Source organism: Mastigoproctus giganteus, chromosome 4 (assembly GCF_048544385.1).
Source record: "Mastigoproctus giganteus isolate SK-2022 chromosome 4, ASM4854438v1, whole genome shotgun sequence".
NCBI lineage: Eukaryota > Metazoa > Arthropoda > Arachnida > Uropygi > Thelyphonidae > Mastigoproctus > Mastigoproctus giganteus.
Genome location: NC_143578.1, coordinates 20,560,989 through 20,581,532, shown reverse-complemented (window position 1 = coordinate 20,581,532; position 20,544 = coordinate 20,560,989). Strand labels below are relative to the sequence as shown.

General features: G+C 39.1%; 1 protein-coding gene across 2 annotated transcripts; it reads left to right on the top strand.

Moving 5' to 3' along the window:
• Nucleotides 1-305: 305 nt before the first annotated feature.
• Nucleotides 306-19,221, top strand: LOC150086448 (uncharacterized). Of its 2 annotated transcripts, none has more exons than XM_090372590.1 (2): nt 306-628; nt 16,359-19,221. In XM_090372590.1, exon 2 carries the CDS (start codon nt 16,408-16,410, stop codon nt 17,638-17,640), a length of 1,233 nt encoding a protein of 410 aa, XP_090228716.1. In that variant the 5' UTR covers nt 306-628; nt 16,359-16,407; the 3' UTR covers nt 17,641-19,221. The 2 variants fall into 2 exon arrangements, with proteins under 2 accessions (XP_090228716.1, XP_090228717.1); XM_090372591.1 differs by lacking the exon at nt 306-628 and adding an exon at nt 4,385-4,418.
• Nucleotides 19,222-20,544: the final 1,323 nt, after the last annotated feature.

The window sequence follows — 20,544 nt, the reverse complement described above, 5'->3', positions numbered from 1 at the left end:
TTCCATCTGAAAGGTTACAAACTGTAATGGCCGTATATGCGACTCTCGGCAGACGACTGCTTTCTTTTCGCTAGCCCCCTTTGACCTTATTTCAGCTCTCACTAGGCCGACGGCATCTTGGGAAAAGTGATTTCCCTCAACATCAGCTGGTCGGGCTGTTAACAGCGGACGTCATGCACGAGGAGGAGGAAGGCTTTCCGAAAGCTTAGTATACGTGTAGGTGTAGCGGACGCGGAAGGTTACCGCGCACCACACGATTAATGAGCGGCGGTCGCGGTGTCAAACGACAGAAGGCTGACCACTACACGCCGACGAAGCCCACGCACTCGAAGCGGGCCAGCGAGCCATTCGACAACACTTTCTGGCCCGTTCTTAGCCGAATTACACTGTCGGGAGCGCGCGGTTTACTTTTCGAAGCGGACGGATACAGCCAGCCGTGAAAGATTCTGTTCTGATGGAATTGCTGCCGATGCTAGAGGTCGAACAGAAAGGTCGGAAGCCTGGTGTTGGGAGGAAGGTGTACAGGATTGTATAGTGGCTATTTTTTCTATTTTTGTACCGCTTTTGTCCGTCTGTCTGTCCGTATGGGCCACATATTCGGCCCATCTCGCTTGGAGTAACTACAAAGGTAAGAAAAAGCGAGTTGCGCATTATTGATTAGCAGAAGATGTTTGGGATTTTAAAGTTGTCGCTTTAGATTTCCACCTTATTTTCCTCTTTCCTCTTCCCCTCCTGGTTTAGAGATAGTTTAAGGGTAAGAAGGACAGTGGTGTGAGTGTTTATCTTCTTTCTATTCGTCGTAGGCTTTTTTTTTTTTTTTGTTGTTGTTGTTTGGTGGATCTTCGTCTCCTTTTTTTCACTCCACCCCCCTAACCTTCCTGAAGCCCGCAAAACTGTGAGTCTACGGAGTGAGTCGCGTCAGCTGTTTATCGATTCTCCGCTGCTGAACTGGCGTTCTACGTTCCCTCCTGTGACGGATTGTTTTGGATTATTTGAGGGTGGCTTTTGGTAAGGGTTTATTTTGTTAAAAAAAAATAATAATAATAATAAATAAATAATTCGAGATTGGTTGGCTGTTGTTTTCGATTCCAAATGCCTCGTGGAGTACTATTTGAATGCGATGTACAAGTTTTCTATTTACGTTTGGCCGGCGTTAAGTGTGAGCTGGCTCGTGCTATGAGATCCGCGCATCTGTTCAAACAATAGTTGATGGGATTGGCAACACAGCATTGGACGCTCATTGGTTACTTTTAACCAGTTTACAAGAAAATGTTTTTTTATCCCCATGTATTTTTCTCGATTTATGTTTTCACGTTAGATTTTCTAACGATAAATTATCAATGCGGACGGATGCAACGCCACCTGGTAACCGTGATATATTGACAATATTAAAAGGAAGAAAAGAAAACTTCCAACAAGAAAAAATGAAATATTATTTAATGATACATTTGATCACCAGGTGGCGCCGCATCCGTACGATTCATATTTATGACGTTCGAATTATAAATGGCAACTGTTATTTAACTTTTCATGTACTCATGTTTTAAATGTTATTATTATTTTTAAATATATATTGTTTGCTATGTTTTTGATTACCAGGTGGCTGCATATTTATGATTTTCGAATCATGAGTGACAACTTTATTAGTTACATTTCATGTATTCATGTTTTAAATATGTTAATGTTTTTTTTTTAAAACTATTGTTAGTAACGTTTTTGACAACCAGGTGGCGCTGCGTATGTAGCTCTATGTTTGTGATTACGAATTTAGTAGTTAACTTTTAATGTACTTATGCTTTTAATATGTTATTATTTCTTTATATATATATAATTTTGTGTGTTAGTAACTTTTTTGATTACGAGGGTGCGCTGCATGCACTGGTACATTTTAATCTCCCTATTCCTACAGAATCTGAATAGAATGATGCATTACAGACGTCTGGATCGTATTCTTTATCTCACCTGTTATCGAGAGTGACAGTGAGATGGGTTTCTAAGAGACTTGGGCATCTGCTACGTGACGTAACTCCTCGAGACAGTTGCTGAGTGGGTCATCTATCAAGATACGGATATTGTTCTAATGGAGACAGACAAAGGCTATTTTTTCACCTGAAAAACAAGCAATACATTGGATACAAAACGTTTCTTCGCTTAAAGAATATCAAATATTTTCAATACGTGCTAGTTTGTAAAGGTCTCGAACCTTTTGGGTATTGAATATTACATGTTATGTTTATATAAAAGATTAGATATCATTTTTACCATAAACTTGTACTGTGCTAACAAAAATATGAAATGAGCTGGCGCGTTGTCGTGGTGAGCAATTCACTTAGTTGGCCCGAAGATCTAGCCTTGAAATAAAGGAAATTTTTCTCATCTGTTTTTCCATTGGCTCTCTATCTCTAATAGATAATTTAAAAGATGTAAACGCATTAAATAATTTTATCTAATTTTTATTTTCACTTCCATTGTGTTCAGAATGTAACTGATAAATAGAAGGATTTATGTTCTGGAACAATAGAAAGATAGTACAGCTGATTTTTAAAACTACTGGTTGCGAATATATGTGCAATTTTTTTTTATCTAAACAAAACAAAGATTAAGAGCATCCGTATTGGTCTAAGGACGCAGAGACCTTAAAAATATGTAGGACACTTTTTTAAGGTCGATCACGGACCACATCTTTTAGTATATTTTTTTTTAATCTTAGACAATACACAATTTTATTGATGGCTTCTATAAGATCCTTGGATTTAGAGGCATGTTCTGACATATTTTATGGACTTCGACGTGAAAGGAATGATCTTTGGCCAGCTGAGTGAATTACCACGACAATGCGCCAGCTCACACATAACATTTTTTTGCCGGTATAGTACAAGTTTATGGAAGAAAAGGATATCAAACAGCTTTAATAGTCCTATTCATGGAATCTTTCTCGGCTCCAATGAGTGTGCTATGCATGGATAATTTATTAAAAAGATCCCCCTACTGGAAAGAAAAAAAAAAGAAAACGAACAGAGCGTCAATGTCACATCTACGTTGGGTATGTATACAAACTGGCATCAGGCATCTCTAAAAGTTTTTTTTTTTTTTGAATGCTTGCAACGGTAAAATAGACAAGCGACGTGCCAAGAATCCAGCCACGCATCTGTTATGTTTGTTGGAGAGAACACATAATTATGGCGACTGTTTTTTACTGAGGGACAAGTTTTAATGGAAATAGTTTGCCCTTTGATACCGTGAGCCAATCACTTGAGAGCACTTAAAAAAAAAAATGCAGGCGAAGTTTATTCATTATTGGTTGCACTAACAGTGTATTGTGACAGACGATACTTGTATGTGTTCCTAATAATCTGCTCACTGAGTGTACGTTAATTTATTTCTTTATTAAAAATCCACTTCTCCAGCATTACTGGTGGCCTAATATTTTTGAGTAGGTATATATATATATTAGGGCCTTTACTGCGTTTTATTGTAAATTTCCCAAAATTGCAGCCGACTCTTTTGTTAAAAACACCATTCTTCTGCTAGGGTATTCTTATTTCATTTCAGTTCGACCGGTGTCATTTTCATGACCCATAATGCAACACTTCAAGTTAAATTATATTCACAATGCAAACACGTAATGGGCTACGAACGTGCCGTTATTGTTGAAACCTACATGGTAACAATTGAGGTGATCGAAGTCACGTGGCTCGTTCGGTGTGTGTGTGTGCCTGTCTGTTGGTGATGGAGTGCGCATGATCAGGTACGTGGCTGAAGACATCTAAAATGATATTGTTTAAATTAAAGAAAGACTGCATTTAAAGGTTACGGCCAAGGTCAATGAAGGACATTGTCGAAACATATCTTTACGTTTGTCGCTCTTATCAGCAGATTCTCCAAAAGATATTCTTAAACGACGGTGTATTCTCGGAGTTATTTGCACGGAAACATGATCGGATTGTTTTAACGTATAATTAGGATCGCCTATTTGGATCGCTTGGAGTTTGTAAACAAGGCTTGTGAGGTCACAGAGTTCTTGGGATGTCATTTGAGCTTCCTGTTATGGCTTCTTGAAATGTCTATTTTTGTCCGGGTGTACCACACCTTGCGCATGGCAACAGACATGCATCTTATTCCTTTAATACACACTGCCCTGTCAAAATATAAGAGTAACGCGGAACATATATCCTTTTTTAGTGGTGTTGTTAACGGCGACAGTGGTCTTTGGTACAATGTAAATGTGTAATGTCTTCGCATTATCCTTTTGGATTCTCTGACTTATCTAAACTCATCATTAAATACATTCTCTAATATTTTGCAGTGGTAGTGTATTTTATTTATTATTTTTTTCATATATATGCTGTGATTTTACTGCACTTTCTTGGTTGTACCAGCAGACGATACGTTTTAACAATACGTCTACAACAATAGTGGTGAGTATTTGTTGTAGATTTCTATTACCATGGTGATTTCATTACCATGACGATATTGTATTTTGGTTTGTTTTTGCAGTACGACTGGTACTTTTTTTTTTAGTTTGGAGTTTGCTTTTTTTTTTTTTTTTTCCTCTTGTTATGGAGTTGCGCAAACCGGGATGATGAGCTTAATGGACAGGAAATAACCAATTTTTATTCCATAACCATCGAAAGCACTTAAAGCTTTCGTAGTTCTGATTTTTTTTATTATTTTTTCTCCGTCCACATTCCAAATTGCTTCCAATCGTTTGGACTACGTTATTTGGGATTTTCGGTGTTCCGCTTTCTCGCCCGTTCTTATCTCTAGCGCAGTGCCGCCGTTGGCCCAGTTCTCCGTATTGATCGTTTGCAGTGTCTAGAAGCTTCGCTGTACCATTTCCGGGTTGCGCTTTTGGGCAAGTCGATTCCATTTTGTCTCTCCTGGGAGTTGGCGCAGTCGGAAAATACAACATTGGATGTTAAGTGTTTTTTTTTTTTTTTTTTTTTTTCATCGCCTTTTGAAAGCCAGTGGCTGTAGAAACATGGTTTGCATGTTAGGAAACTCTTTTTTTTATGTTTTGTTAAAGAGGGGACAGCAATTTCCCCAACTTTCCGAAAGAACTTTTTTGCCTACGAAAGAAATATTATGCAAAGCATCCATTTATTGATTTTTTTTTTAAACAGAGAAAAAGCAGACCCTTTGTTGCTATAACGTAGGGGTATAACGCTTGCCCCCAAGCATTGTTGGATTCTCTGAAATGCATCCAAAAAAATAAAATCTGAAACTTATGAGCCATAAAGCCTGATCTTGCACCTTCGAACTTTCTCATATTTTAAACACTTAAAAGTACACCTTGCAGGTTGAAGTTTAAGGATGACATGGGTTCAAATACTGCGAACAGTACGCTGTGCCCTCAATCAAACACCTTTTCCATCGTGGGAATCAAAATTAATAGTTTTAAGATGTACTGAAATCCGCCATATTTATGGATTCATCTTACCGTAATCAGCGGCTTCTAGCAGACGATTACAAAATCTCGTTATATCTGTAACTGGATAAAATTCAGTGGCTTCTGCTCAGCTATACGTACTTATCAGATGATTTATGAGATAGCTATAAGCATAATTGCATATTCTGATTATCAACAGTTACGATATGGCGCTCATGCGCAGTGTAACATTGAGTCAAAGCATTTGGAAGAGATTGAAATGTCCCACCAGATGGCATCACTTTCCCCGTCATTACTTCGATACACTTAAATACCGGAGTAGTTGTTTCTGTTGGCGGAATATCTAAAAAGGCATTTCAGGTTGTGGCTGAGTTAGTCAGTCCGAAGAAGTTCGATTTTATTTCTCGGCAACTCGCCTTTTCCTTCTAAAAACAGGCCAACCGATCGTAGCAGTTTACAGAAATGATATACTGACACCTCGTAGCCTGAATGTCCTTGGTGTTTACTTGGAAGGGCCAGTTCAAAAGTACGATCCCCACAATTTATTTTTAAAAACCATTGTGCTGAATTACTAGAATTTTATTAAAATTCTGGGGTAGCGTGCGTGTGATATACTCGTAGCCTGAATCTCCTTGGTGTTTACCTGGAAGGGCTATTCAAAAGTACGATCCCCACAATTTATCAGAAAACCATTATACTGAATTACTAGTATTTATTAAAATCCTGTGGTAGCGTGCGTGTTCACTTGTACGTATGATACCAGTTAGAATTTATACGCCATTACAAAACCTGCACTACCGATCGCTGTTGTAGTAGCTACACTAAAAATTGAAACAAATAAACATAAAATAATAATAAAAAGGCTTGGGGCGCCTTCTATTTGTCCGTCCCTGTATAGAGAATACTGTCATATTAGTGTACGTAATGTGAGCCACACGTTATTCGGCTCATAATAGATTTTGCAACCGAGCATGCGCTTTAGGTTGATTACAACATTCAGATGGATGTCGTATTATTCAAAAGGAGCACGTGAAGCGGTACTGTTACCTGATCACACTTCATTGTTAGTCGATACCGCTACGTAAGGTAACCAAGGGTTAGGCCCTTCCGCCACATCGCTTCCATGAATCCGAAATACGTTTTCGATCACGCATGTATGCGAAAGGTTACGGCTACAATGAGCGACAGCGGCAACCCCTTGGAAGTAAACAGGAGTGATGGTTGCAAAATATACAGATGCGGAGATAATTACATCCGCGACGTCCGGATATCGGTTCAAGGACGACCGAAACGCTTTAAAAGACGAAATTACGAATATATTCTTACGCGTAAAATATAGTTCTTCATTTCTATAAAGAGAAATTAATTCTAATGACATTTATCCTCTGAATAAATTGACAATTCGCAACAATAGAAATCTGTTGTCGAGTTCACTTGTGAAAGTGACAAGGTTCAAATAATGAAATCAACCATTATCTTCCAACAATAAAATTTCTGATTAGTTGTTGATATCTGAAGATAAAAGAATGCACATTCAACAATAAAAATGACAAAGTTAACAGCAGACGATTTGTCTTAACAATTGGAATACAGAAGCGAGGCAGACGCCAAAGGATTGTTTGACAATAATAAAACTAGACAAAACGAATTGTTTTAACAGTGCAGACGATAACCTAACAATCGAAATAATAAATGGGGGCCAACAGACTTATTTCCTTACTGTGTTTCAATCAAAAATCGTCTGTCTGTCGAAATGGCTATTGCGGCATCGATGCAGATGTGAACGCCGCTTATTTTATATTCTATTACAAAACGCTGCATCACGGACGATACTTGCATAACGGCGTTTGGTAATGGCGCGTGAAAGTTTACGCTAAACGTGTAATTATCCCCTAGAAGTATTTAACTAAAAATTGCGTTTTGTATAATCACGCCAAAGTTTGACTCACAGCACTATAATTAAAACCGAAATCCCCGCAACGCCATCTATCGGAAAGGCTCGTAACTAAAATTGAAAATACGTAAAGAAGAACATATTTTTCCCTTTTAACAACGATTATCCTTTTTTTTATGGAACGATGCCACCTATCGGTAGAAATGTGAACCACAGATTTTTAAGAAATATGTCTCTATTTGTGGTGTTTTTAAACTAATTCTATTTAGTAATGAATTCTTTCCGAAAATAGGGCGGGTATAAATATGACCTTGGGGATGTCTCAAGGGATTCGACTAATAATTGGAACGTGAGGGCCATTATGACGAATTTTGCCTCTTGCAAAGAGTAGTTGGGCTAATGCCAGTTATCTGATGAATAGTGTAGTGAATGTTATAGCGTGCTGCTGGCTGGCCATGTTGGAAAAGTAATTTTTTTTTGGAGTAAGGAGCAGAATGGAATATTCGTCTGCCACAATAAATCCCATAATGCATCGTGAGGGGGTCCTAGGGTGTTATCGCGATGACAGCGTCCATTATTTACTTACTAAATAATGTGTTAGTCATCAGTTATGCTTTGTAATCACAGTTTTTCTACACTACCTCACCAAATGTTATGGGTTACGAGATTTTACCAATTGATATATTCTGACAAGATATTTGTTCAAATATTGCCTCCCAACGTGACATACGCGACCTGAACTATATTTATCGCGTGACACATCTTCCTTTATCGGCAGCTACCATAATCAAGTAAAATATGGAATGTCTTCGTTTTTTGCGGTATCGTTTGGCAGGTCTATAACAGTTTAAAGGGCAGAGAGCATTTGACCTTGACTTCACCTTGTCACGCTCACTATACAGGTCTGATCTAAATCCATCTTCATCAATTATTCTAAGCGAACTCGGAAAAAAAACAAGCATTTAAAACACCCCCTCCCATCCGACCGAACCTCCCCTTTACAGTCGAATGAATCTGTCCTCCCATTATCATGAGGAGCGTTTCTCTTAACTTTACTGAGACCCAACGTGTTCGTATTTTGTTTTTCATTCACCTGGATGGTTGTTTGCGCCGTTGCTCAAACAAGGAAATAGCTAGTAATGTCGCTAGAGAGAAAGAGAGAGAAAAAAGGAGCGAGAGAAATAGGGGGGGGGGAAGGAAAGAAAAAAGGAAGTACTGTATTCTATACTGCCATAAGTGTCCCAAGTCACGCGATGTTTTGAGACAGACACTGTCACGGTCGATTTCTGCGGCTGCACTCTGTACATAAGCTATTCTTATTACTGCCTCTATCCCCCCCCCCCCCCCACGATTGTTTTGTTAATGAAATGCTTGTTGTCATGGCAACGCAGAGGGCTGTCATAAATCTTGCGAAATAGTGGATAGACAGCGATCTGCATATTTGCCCAAGATCCATAAATTAAAAAAAAATATATATAATTTTTAAATATTCTTATATAAATTTATAGTCGCATGCTTCATGGCCTTAGTTTCCTTGGATGCAGGATGTTTTTTTTTTTTTTTTTTTTGTAGTTGTTGGCGCATCGGCTTCTGTGGCCATAATGCACCTCCCAAGGTTTTTGCAGTACTTGAACCAAGCCCGAGGCGGGATTCGAACCCATGACCTTTGGGTTGCCAGGCAGGCATTTTATCCACCTGGCTAGCCCGATCGGCCCTGCAGAATGTAAAAACGGCCAACCATTTTCCGGAAAACTTAGCTATTTTGAGTTTATACCTCAAAACACTAAGCCGACCATAAAAAGCACACAATTTACAGGCAGAAATATTCTCATGCCTCATTGCCTTAGGTGCCTCGGGCGAAAAATCTGAAACAGCGAACCGTAGCTGGCGCTTTCATCCCGAAAAACGTGCAAACCAAACACTCGAGGTTTAATAACGCGGAATGTTAACACCTCACGGCCTTAGTTACTCTGAAAAATCCAAAACAACCCATCCTCGAGGTATTTAGAGTAATTTCAGTTTATAGAACTTTGTCACTAGCCAGGTCGGAAAAAAAAAAAAAAAAACATAAAACAGCAGTCGAGATCGGACCTAGGCCATGCGGTGTAGTAAAACGAGGTCTTAGCCAGTACGCGAGCCAAGGGGGTGAGACTGAAAAAAAAAACAAAAAAAACAATAGAATGATCAATAAACCGACAGACATTTCTGTTAAGCAGAGTAGAGTTCCTAAATATCTACGAACAAATTTTTCAAAGACACATAACCCCCCCGTGAGCCACCGTACATTTTGTTATAGCCGACAATGGAATGAAAGAGAGAGGCGACATTGAATAGTACAAAACCTCCGCCACCTCCCTGTGGTGTATCAGAAGTTTTATCGCTTTTGTGACAGACCCGGTTTTGGACACACTGTCGCGTTTTATAACTGCGAAAACGCTTTCCGGTAATGAAAATTTTCCGTAGCTTTTAGCAGACGAGTGAATAGCGGGATATTTTACAGCCGCTTTGATCGTGACAAATAGTAAAAGCGGGTCGACACAGCTTGACAAGCTAATAAGAGAGAAAGATGGCACTTTGGAAGAGAAATTAGGCAGGTTCAAAGAGACTGGAAGCCCGTTAACTTTGGCAGACGACATTGCGTTCTTTTCAATGAGTTATTTGGTTCCGAAAGCTACGAAGCGACGTCTATAATATCTACTTATTTATGGACGTCGGCTGGAAGGGTAACTTCCACAAATAAAGAATAATCGTTGGTTATTTATAGAACAATTGGTATTAGCAAGTAGAGATTTGTGAACGGTGACAATACTGCTAGACCAATAATTGAAAAGTTAGTTTCGTACTTGGCAAGCTGCCAATTATTGGATTTGCCGTCTTGTTACAAAGTGGTAGTTTAACTAGTCACTGGAATGAATATATTTGCAACCCCTTCTTCCCAGCGTTTCATTTTGGTGCGTGCGCATGCCATGATGAACGCGCGCCCACACACAGACAGGGAGAAACAGTGTGCCAAGGTCACTTTGAGTCCTCTAGCCGTTTGTGACTGACCTTCAAAATAGAAATCAATATCTCCAGTATTGGCTGGTTCTCTTCCCTTTGAATTCTGTGTCGGGCTGTTATCATCAATGGAAAATCGATGTTGGCTTTGGCTGGCTCTGAAGATAACGTTTTTTTTTTTATTATTATTTTTTAAAGTACTATTTTATGTCGATTTTAAATATTTTCAAGTGATACAAAGTTCTATTTTTTGTGTATCTAAATTTAGTACCGACGCCGGTGCCATCTCGTGGCACTTTCAGACAAGTAGATGATTGTTATTAATTTTCACCTTAAAAAGAAATATTACTCTTAACTCTTTCGATTGTAATTCATAAAAGAGTTCAATTACAGAGGCTCGTGGATTCTTAATGGACTCTATTAACAAATCGGCAGAATTAAGGGGATAGTTGCTGAAATGGGTCATCGATTTTTTCATGCCCTTGATCCGGCATTCACGGTTAGCGGCAGTGACTCCGACAATAAAGGCCAAACAACCAGTGGCGATACTAACAAGATGTATATTTTAAAGAAACTTTCCAAGATCGTAAGAAGTTATCCAATATATGGAAGATTGGAGTGCAGAGTCGTCTGGTGACGTGCACTTAACTGCGGTTGTTTCGCCAACTTTGGAAAGAACATTTATTATCTACGTAACCCCTCCCCCCCTCGGTCTTTTTGAACACCAGATGGCGCTGAAAGTCGACCATACGCTTTGGAAATTTTCTCGTGGAGGCCTAATATTGATTCCAACTAGGACTGTGTTCGTGTACGATTTTTGTTTATGGCACCGACGTTGCTATATCAACAGATAATGGCTTTTTGTTCGATTAATTATTCCAATGTGTACGACGAGTCCCCGAATCGGTTGTTGTGAAGGTTACAAGGAGGTGACCTTGACAATGGTCACGTTTCATGCTTCTATGGCTTATCTATAACAGTGAGATTTCATATGAGAAGATTTGATAGAAGGTTTCATATTAGATTTGATAGAAGTTTCGTAATAGAAGAGTTGATGCAAGATTTCATATTGGAAAGATGATGCAAGGTTTCATATTAGACGATTTGAGAAAGTTTCCGATTAGATTTGAGGAAGGTTTCATATTAAAGATTTGACGGAAGTTTCATATTAGACGAGTTGATGCAAGATTTCATATTGGAGAGTTGATGCAAGGTTTCGTATTAGAAGAGTTGATGCAATAATTCATAATTTGAGGAAGTTTCATATTAAAGATTTGATGTCAGATTTCATATTAAAAGATTTGGGGAAGATTCATGTTAGAAGATTTGATGGAAATTTCGTATTAGAACGTTTGGTTTCGTATTAAAGGGTTGATGCAAGATTTCATATTGGAAGATTTGATGCAGGATTTCATATTTGAAGAGTTGATGCAAGATTTCATATTGGAAGAGTTGATGCAAGATTTCATATTGGAAGAGTTGATGCAAGATTTCATATTGGAAGAGTTGATGCAAGATTTCGTTTAGAAGAGTTGATGCAAGATTTCATATTGAAAAAGTTGATGCAAGATTTCATATTGGAAGAGTTGATGCAGGATTTCATATTTGAAGAGTTGATGCAAGATTTCATATTGGAAGAGTTGATGCAAGATTTCATATTGGAAGGGTTGATGCAAGATTTCGTATTAAAGATTTCATATCAGAAGATTTCGTATTAGAAGATTTCATAGTATGAAAACTTGAACCATTACACTCTTCCGTTTATCTGGTCTCCAACTGTCGCTCCCGATAGTATGTTTTAGCAACTTCTTAAGCGCGAAGAACTTGTAAACACGTGACTTGGAATGAGACCACTTTGAATTCGAGCCAATTTGAAATAATAACCACAAATTCCACGCTCCTTGGAAATTTCCGAAGTGACACTTCTTTCCGACTAGTTTCGAGGACGGTAAGTGCCATTGCGACATAAACATTCCTCGATGTACGCCTCATAACAAATTTAATAACGCCCCCAAGATTTTCCGAATGCTTAACAACAAAGAAGCGCCGTCTAGCGACGGATGAGTTGATGGTATTTGTGCCATATTTAAAGTAGATGTTTTAATTAGGCTTAAGAGTAAAGATTTATCAATTTCTAAAAGTGTGTTTCGCAACTGCTTTGTACTTAAAAGTCAAAAACTTTTCCAGAAAAACTAAATAAAAACTGGAAGACGTACGGCTACTTTAAAGACAATACCTTTCACACTTTTCACTTAATTAAAAAAAATTAGAACGTCATGTCATCCTGAAAGCTTTTTTTGCACTTTGTTTAAGTGGCTTTTATCTTTTGATTCGTTTTCGCTTTTAAGTAGGTAGATCGTTTTCGTGGGGCAATGGGGCTGGGGCCCCGACTTCGGAAAAAAAAAAAAAAAATGAACGGAGATTTTTATGGTGTGGTAGATTTACAGGCACGTGCTCTTTAAAAAAAAAAAAAAATGGAGTAAGAGACAATGTCATCTTGCCTTCACACACTCTCTCGAAATGATATTCCAGAGAGGATGAAGGAGGACTCATACCACTCCAAATCCCTTTCTTCGACATTATATAACAATGCCTCATGGCCTTGGTGCAGTTCTAACCATGCCTTTTATTTTTGTTAAAAATAAAAGGGGGGTTTAATGCTGAATTTTTCTGTTAAATTAACTGAGAGGAGTTATTGACATCTATTAATGCTCCTTGAGGAGAAACAACTTCTCCAATTAATGAGAATTGCGATTTCTGGGGTTTTAACATGGAAAAAAAGGGGGGGGGGGTTTCTCTGGTATCGGTGGTCACGGCCTTTAGGTCATTTGCTGGGATTTTATCAAACGTCTAAGAAAAGATGACCTACCAGCGTGGAGAGAAAGAAGTGGGGTGGGGGGGGAGACGGGATAAATCTGTTAAACCATTCGCTATCTTGATTTCTGCCTTCTATCTCCCACCGAGATATCTGAATTAGGCCACCACGATCACGTTTAATGCTGTTGCCAGGGCAACCACAGTTACAGCACGAAGAACTTTATTAATGAAATAATGACAACCCCCGGAGTTGTGATTATGTCGGAGCACGGTTGTTCTTGTCAGCGATGTATGTCCTGAGGGACACCTGGCGGTGGAAGTAGAAGTTAAAGGCTGATTTCTTAATGGACATCAGTGATTCGGCGTTCGTGCCACGGAAGGGTTGTCACGAACGTGAGTATGCCGCTTTTTCCTACTTAGAAATCATTTAATACAGCATTTTGATTATTAAGTGTATCGTTAGCGTTTTTAAGGGGCAGAAAGGCAAACTCCAGAAGGTTAAAATATCTTACGTGGGCTAACAGTATCCCAAAAATGCGATATCCTCAGAAAAAACTGCCCTTAACAGGATCGGACTTTAATTATCCTTAATAAGGCTAACACCTTTTCTTAAGATCCTATTAGGGATACAGTTCATGATTTAAGAATAATTATTTTAATATAATTATATTTTCTCAGTAATAAGGATCAAGGCTTTTCTCACACCAGTTTTTATTCCAAAAGCAGTTCTGTTATTTGAAAATGCGTCTCGCAGTAGTTCTACCAGCTTATGGAAAAAGTAGAAGTCGTTTTTTTGTGATTTATTGAAAGGGCAATATATCGATATTAAAACTTTTATATATTTGTAATTAGAATGTAAAGGGCTCTCTGAATCGACCCAGACCACGTGATGCTGTTGATTAGTTTTGACCTCCTTTGCTCAGATAGCATATCATTAAAACTGTATCGAGACTGTAATTGGGTTGGGCTTAAACCATTAATTAAAAAAAGCCGACTTTAGGGATTAGCGTTAATCCTATAGACTAGGGCCGGCCTTCGTTTTAATAGGTTGAATGGACGCTAAAATATAAAGTCGCCAAAACGTAAATGAAACCAGCTTAGGAGAGCAACGCCCCCTTTTATTAATAGTGGATACGTTCAAGTGTGTGCAAGGTTATTAATAACTTTTGATTTACTAAAAGTAAACTTTAGCCAATGAAGTTGAAGAGATTTTTTAAAAAATCAATTTTGTTTAATTAATGCTTCTGATGATTTTTCGTTGTGCGATTTCAACCGGGGACTCCTGATCTGTTAATTACTTGGCAGGGACGGAGTGAGTGGCACTGTTTCTTCGAAGAATGTGAACTAGTTTATATTTAACGCCATATTGTTACTCCTATAGAAGGGTCGGTACGGTAAGCAGACGAGTGTATTATTTTTGCTCACATATGTATACATTTAGATAAAAATGATTTATTTTGTTATATTACCTTTCTGACTTCGAATTTTCTTTTATTATTTTAGAATATAAAAGAAAATTTCTGTTTTAATTTTTCTGAATCTATATTTGTCCAATATGTAACTTTTACCAGTCGACTGACTCATTTAAATTCGCAAGTATCTGTGTCCCTATGACTCCAAACAGATGAATGCTTTGGGATGCCAATCGAAAGAAACTGTTGGAATGTGTGGCGGGTTTGTTGAGATAACTTTTTCGCACGTGTTATAATACAGAACGCCAGCCGGCAGCTTCAGAGTTATTTATAAAAATGATGAGAATAGCTTTGGAAGTGCACATAACCTATTTGGACCTCACCCCCTTGTGGGAAGTAAGTGGGATATCATGTAACCAGTAGGGATGAATCATATTCATACCCCCTACGGACGCCTTCGAATACAAGACGTATTCAATATTTTTTTAGAAAAAATCTACAAATAACCTCAATCCGGGTATTCCAGAAAATATTGGCAACTTCATCAGTTACCAACAATCATACAACCATCAAAGTCTAATTCGCTGGTTGATGGTATAAAAGTTTCTTCTTGTCCAAACGGTAGTCGAGCATTCTGGGCTTTTTCCAGAGCTACAACTTTTGCCCATCTCTACTCCTACCATCTCTATGCTTGATGATTCTATTGTCACCTTAGCTAAAGACAAAGCCAACTTACTAGCATCCCACTCTTCTTCTAAATTCAGTATTGGCGATCTTGGTATACCATCTCCTACCATTTCCAGTATACTCCACGCTATTCCTTCAGTGGTCCTCCATCAAAAGGATGTAAAAAGAATTTTAAACAATCTTGATGTCAAGAAAGGTCTAGGTCTTAAACAGGGTCACAAATTCCTTCCAACCAATTATCGTCCCATTGCACTATCTTGTACTCTTTCTAAAGTAATGGAGAAATCCTTTAACCGCCAACTCTTAAACTACTTATGGATTCCATCAGTGTAGATTTGCTGATGATATATGGAAAAGTTTGGCATTTTTAAGGTTTTGTTTTTGATCTTCTATGGCATCAAGATCTAAACAAACTTCCAACTTATGGATTTCCACTTGTCTTTAGGTGTGTGGCCAATTTTCTTTTTGAGGGATAATGGTAGACGGTTCTCTGTCTTCTAACTTCACCACTGTGTTCTCAAGTTTGTTTTCCCAAGGAAATTGTTCCCACATCTGGAGCCGTTCCCCATCATCTCTCCGAGGCTTTTAGACTCCATTGAAAAGAGGTTAATTAATGACTAGTCTCTTGAAAGTCTCTCTGCCCGACAGACATTCAATTTCTTCTGTGAATATATATAGATACTTCCATGAGCAACGTTCTCCTGAATTGGAACTCATCTGTAACTCCCTTCTAAACCAGTCATCATCGATTTACTGTCCAACTCCAAACTCACGGAACCAACTCGCATTTGTTCCTTCTCTGGAACAACCTCATTTTTCACGTATTTCCTGAAAATTACAATCACCAGAAATTGAAGTCAAATGTCAACAAGTATCTTCTTCCATCTTCTCAATCTTTAACTCATGCACGCTATCTTTCGTGTTTTGGGGTTTTCGGAAAAAAAATCTTCGTTTTCTTCTTTAAAATCTTGCCGTATAACATCAAATTTTTTTTTTTTTTTTTTGTTAATTTTCTTTATGTATCGATACTCAAGATTTTTAAATTCTTTTGATCATTCGAGGATTAAGGTGGAGAGAGGGGGAGAGAGAGAGAGAGAGAGAGAGAGGATGTGAGTTTTCTTTGTTATATCTGTGCACTGAAACTGTGTTTCTTTGCTTTCAGGTTTCAGTGGTCGGTTCAGGAGAGCACAAACCGGAGGCGGAAGGACAGAATGCACGTGGAGATTCGCGTGGCGCTCAATTTCCTAATATCTTTCTTGTACAACAAACTACCCCGTCGACGCGTCAACCAATTCGGAGAAGAGCTGGAGAAGGCGCTGAGGAGGAAGTTCCAAGGTCACTGGTACCCGGAGCGGCCTTTCAAGGGTTCTGGATTCCGCTGCTTGAAGACGACCCTCCCTCTGGATCCAGCTTTCGAGGCGGCGGCACGTGAGAGTGGTATGCACATGCGGGACATACAGGAGAATCTGCCGCAGGACCTGAGCATGTGGATCGACCCCGGAGAAGTGTCGTACAGGCTGGGGGAGAAGGGGGTAGTCAAGGTGCTTTACAGCGAATCCGATCAGTCGAACGAAGGTCCCGAGCCGGAGGTCACGCGAACTTTCAACCCGGAAGCTCAGTGTTTCCAGCCCATCGAGAACGTCGCCTCTCATCTGGGCGGACTCTCCCTGTCGCTGCACTCGTCAAACACTACACCTTACGGAGGTGCCCCGTCGCCCACAGCGAAATCTCCGAGTCCAGTGAATGCGTTCATTCCGAAATCGTCGGCTCCGTTGACTTTCACTACGGCAACGTTTGCTCAGACGAAATTCGGCTCCACGAAACTCAAGTCGAGCGGCAAGAGGTCACAGCGGTTGTCCCCTACGGAGTTCACCAATTACGTCAGACAGAGGGTCACCGTTCAGCAGCAAGGTCACCAGGTGGCGCCCCCAGCAGTCACTGCCGCCATGTTCGCCGCTGCGGCCGCCGCCGCAGCGGCTGGCGCACCCGCCACGGGACCCATGCACCGGGCTCGTTCGCTGTCGCCGAACCCTCCGCAGCAATCGGTCGAGTCAGCGTTCCTGGTGACCTCCTCTGGCCAGCAGTTCGCTCCACAGGGTAACCTTTCCTCTCCCGCAGCTCTTCCGTTCACGTCATCGAACGTGTACGACAGTGCGAACGGCAGTTATCTGGGCGACCCCATACCCCCAGTGAGCAGCAGTTGTTCGCACGTGCCAGCGAAGATCGCTCTCAGTCAAGACCAGCGCACGGCGAATCACCTGACGGGCACGGGCCGGTTGCCGTTCGTCGAGAAGACCTTCATCGGCGGCGGCAGCAGCATCAGCGGAAGTGTGAACTTTAACCTCGGCGACACGCAGAAGGTCTTCGGTCTGGAGACGTCTAGTTTCAACCTGAATGCAATGTCGTACCCGGTCCAGTACCAACACCTGCTGGTAGCCAATTAATATGGCAACAGCTTTGTCACCAGGTGGCAGCCTAGTTCTCACTAGCCGTGTCAAAAGCGTTCTGTTTCTTTATTTTCCTATTCCGGTTGTGAATATAGTGGTAAATGTGATATGCGACTACAGGTGATAACGTAGATCTCCGGGTTCAGACACTCTTCTCAAGTACAAGCGTTCTATACGTACTGTCGTCTGGTCGTCAAAATAATAATTAACAATTATTAAATGATAATAATTAAAAGAGAGAAAACAAAAAGGTCAATAACGCAAACAAAGAAAAAAAAAAGCAAAAAAAGCCAAGATTGTGGAATGTGCAACTCAAACCGGACATCAATTGTGGACCAGCTCACTTCTCGTTTGCTTCTGATGAATGCTCGAGACTAACAATGAAACGATGATTCTATTGTTGGCCTCTCTTCGCTTACGCCCTGTTTGGCACCAAGTCCAAACGATGGTGGTATGCGGGATTTATTCCACGTTACAAAATGGCACTCATAGGCGACTACCATTCCAATAATGAAAATGTCCAGTGCCAGTCATTGTTAGTGAGACCGTGAGGGGGAGTTGAGTGCGTGTGTGTGCGTGACTGGAAGGGGTGTGAGTGCGTGTGTGAAGGGAGAAAAGTGGCTAAAAAACAAAGCCACCTCTTCCCGCTTAAAAATAAAAAAAGGGTGCTGACCCTCCCCAGATTCCTGTGTTTGGTAGTCGACCATAGAGGGCGCTGTGCAATGGTTTTCACGCTAAGCCTAAAAAAAATGAGGTTTAGCAGTAGTTGTTGACCCCAAAGTCTTTCCCAGAATTTTTTGTGGATTAAAAAGTGTTCAAATTGATGTTAATATATTTGACTGTTACATAAAGCTAGTGCAGGTATATTTTCTTACCACCAAAGCTACATCCGTGTTAGTGTACTGTTGTACAGTGTACTGTTGTACAGCATGCGAGTGACAGCGTGTGAGCGAGTGTAAGAGAGGCAGATAATTATATTGAGCTATTCTTTCTATTAAAAATTTTGGGTATTAATAATAATATATATATTCAAAGTGGTTTAACTTTTCTACAAGAGAGTTCGATGTATGCTATTCGCTTACTTTTTTATTAGCCTATATATATACCTATATGTCTGTGTATATATATCTATATATATATATATGTATGTGTGTGTGTATATATATATGGATGTGTGTGTATATATATATATGTACACCTACATATATGTGTGTATATATATATTATATATGAGCAGTATGATGTAAGAATTTCCATGTACTTTGATAGTATGTGTGTGTGCGTGTGTGTGTGTGTATATGAGTGTGCGTGCGTGTTTAACGTCTTTTTTCTAGGTTTAAAAAAAAAATGAGAAAAGAAATGGGGGAAAAAAAAAAAAAGAGAGAAAGTTTAATCCAGGATTATTGTAGATGTGCCAGGCTATCAGACAAAAGCCAAAATAACCAATTCCTTTACCCCTGTTTGTGTACAATTTTTTTTTGTTTCTACATAGGTGATCTGATATTGTGCACAAGTTCTTTCATACCTTGTTATTACAGTTTTTAAGTTTATAAATAAACGTTACAGCATTTGTATGGATTTTTTTGTTTCTTCGGTTTTCCACCAGGGGGCGCTGTTCACGGAACACTTTAAAGAATGAGAAGATGGTGAATTATACTAATTTTAGTAATACACTTTTCGATTATATGTGCAAGGCAGACTGATGCGCTTAATGGAAAGCGTCATTTACTCAACAATGATGCAAACGTGACTTTTGGGCGAACACGTCATGAGCAGAAGATAAGTGAATATACAGAGTGTTAAAGTAAAAATTGATAAAGGGGCATAAAATTTTAAACATTCAACATTTCTATGGATTTTTTTTGTTTTTTAGGTACTCCACCAGGGGGCGCTGTTCACAGAACACGTTAAGGAATTCGAAAAGATTGTAAATTGTAGTGATTTTAGTAAGACACTTGCAGGGCCGACGGATGCTCATAATGGAAAGCGTCATTTCCTCAACAATGATACAAATGTGACTTTTAGGCAAACACGTCATGAGCAGAAGATAAGTGAATACAGAGTTTTAAAAATTGATAAAAGGGACATAAAATTTTAAACAAATTTTGTTTTTTAGGTTCTTCATCAGAGGGTGTTGTTTGCAGAACATTGTAAGAAATTCGAAAATATTGTAAATTGTAGTGAGTTTAGTAAGACACTTGTAGGGCAGACGGATGCGCATAATGGAAAGCGTCATTTCCCCAACAAGGATAAAAACGTGAACATTTAGGAGAAAATGTCATGAGCAGAAGATAAGTGAATGCAGAGTTTAAAAAATATTAAATAAAAATTGATATAGGGACCTAAAATCAAAACTTACATTTTTTGAAATATTCACTAGTGGCACCATCTGGTAGTCCACAGATGACTTAAAAACTATGGGGAGAGCTACGGTATAATTATTTTGTTCTGTCAAAACTACAAGAAGTGAACATAATTTTACTCATTAACTTCCAGACAATGTTTACTTTTTTAAAAAAAATTAAATATTTTATAAAATCGTTCGGTGAAAGCAGTTGAAATTTTATTTTCAACACAACTTCCAATATTACGAGTTTCATTGGTATTGCACTATTTTTAAATAAAAGGCAGATTAATTGGCAATGCCATTTGTTCATAAATAGTACAATACCGAGACAACTCGTGTTACATAATCACAGGATTTAGTTTTCAAACAAATATAATATATAGTACATGTAGTATTATGAGCAAACTACGTTTGCTACGAATGCATTAATCTTACTGTGCACTTACCCACCACGAGTTATCCCGGTATTGCACTATGCACTTTAAATAAAAAGCAAACCTAGTTTGCTCACAGCTAGGTACGAATTGAGGTTTTTGTCCTAAAGATTTCTTTTT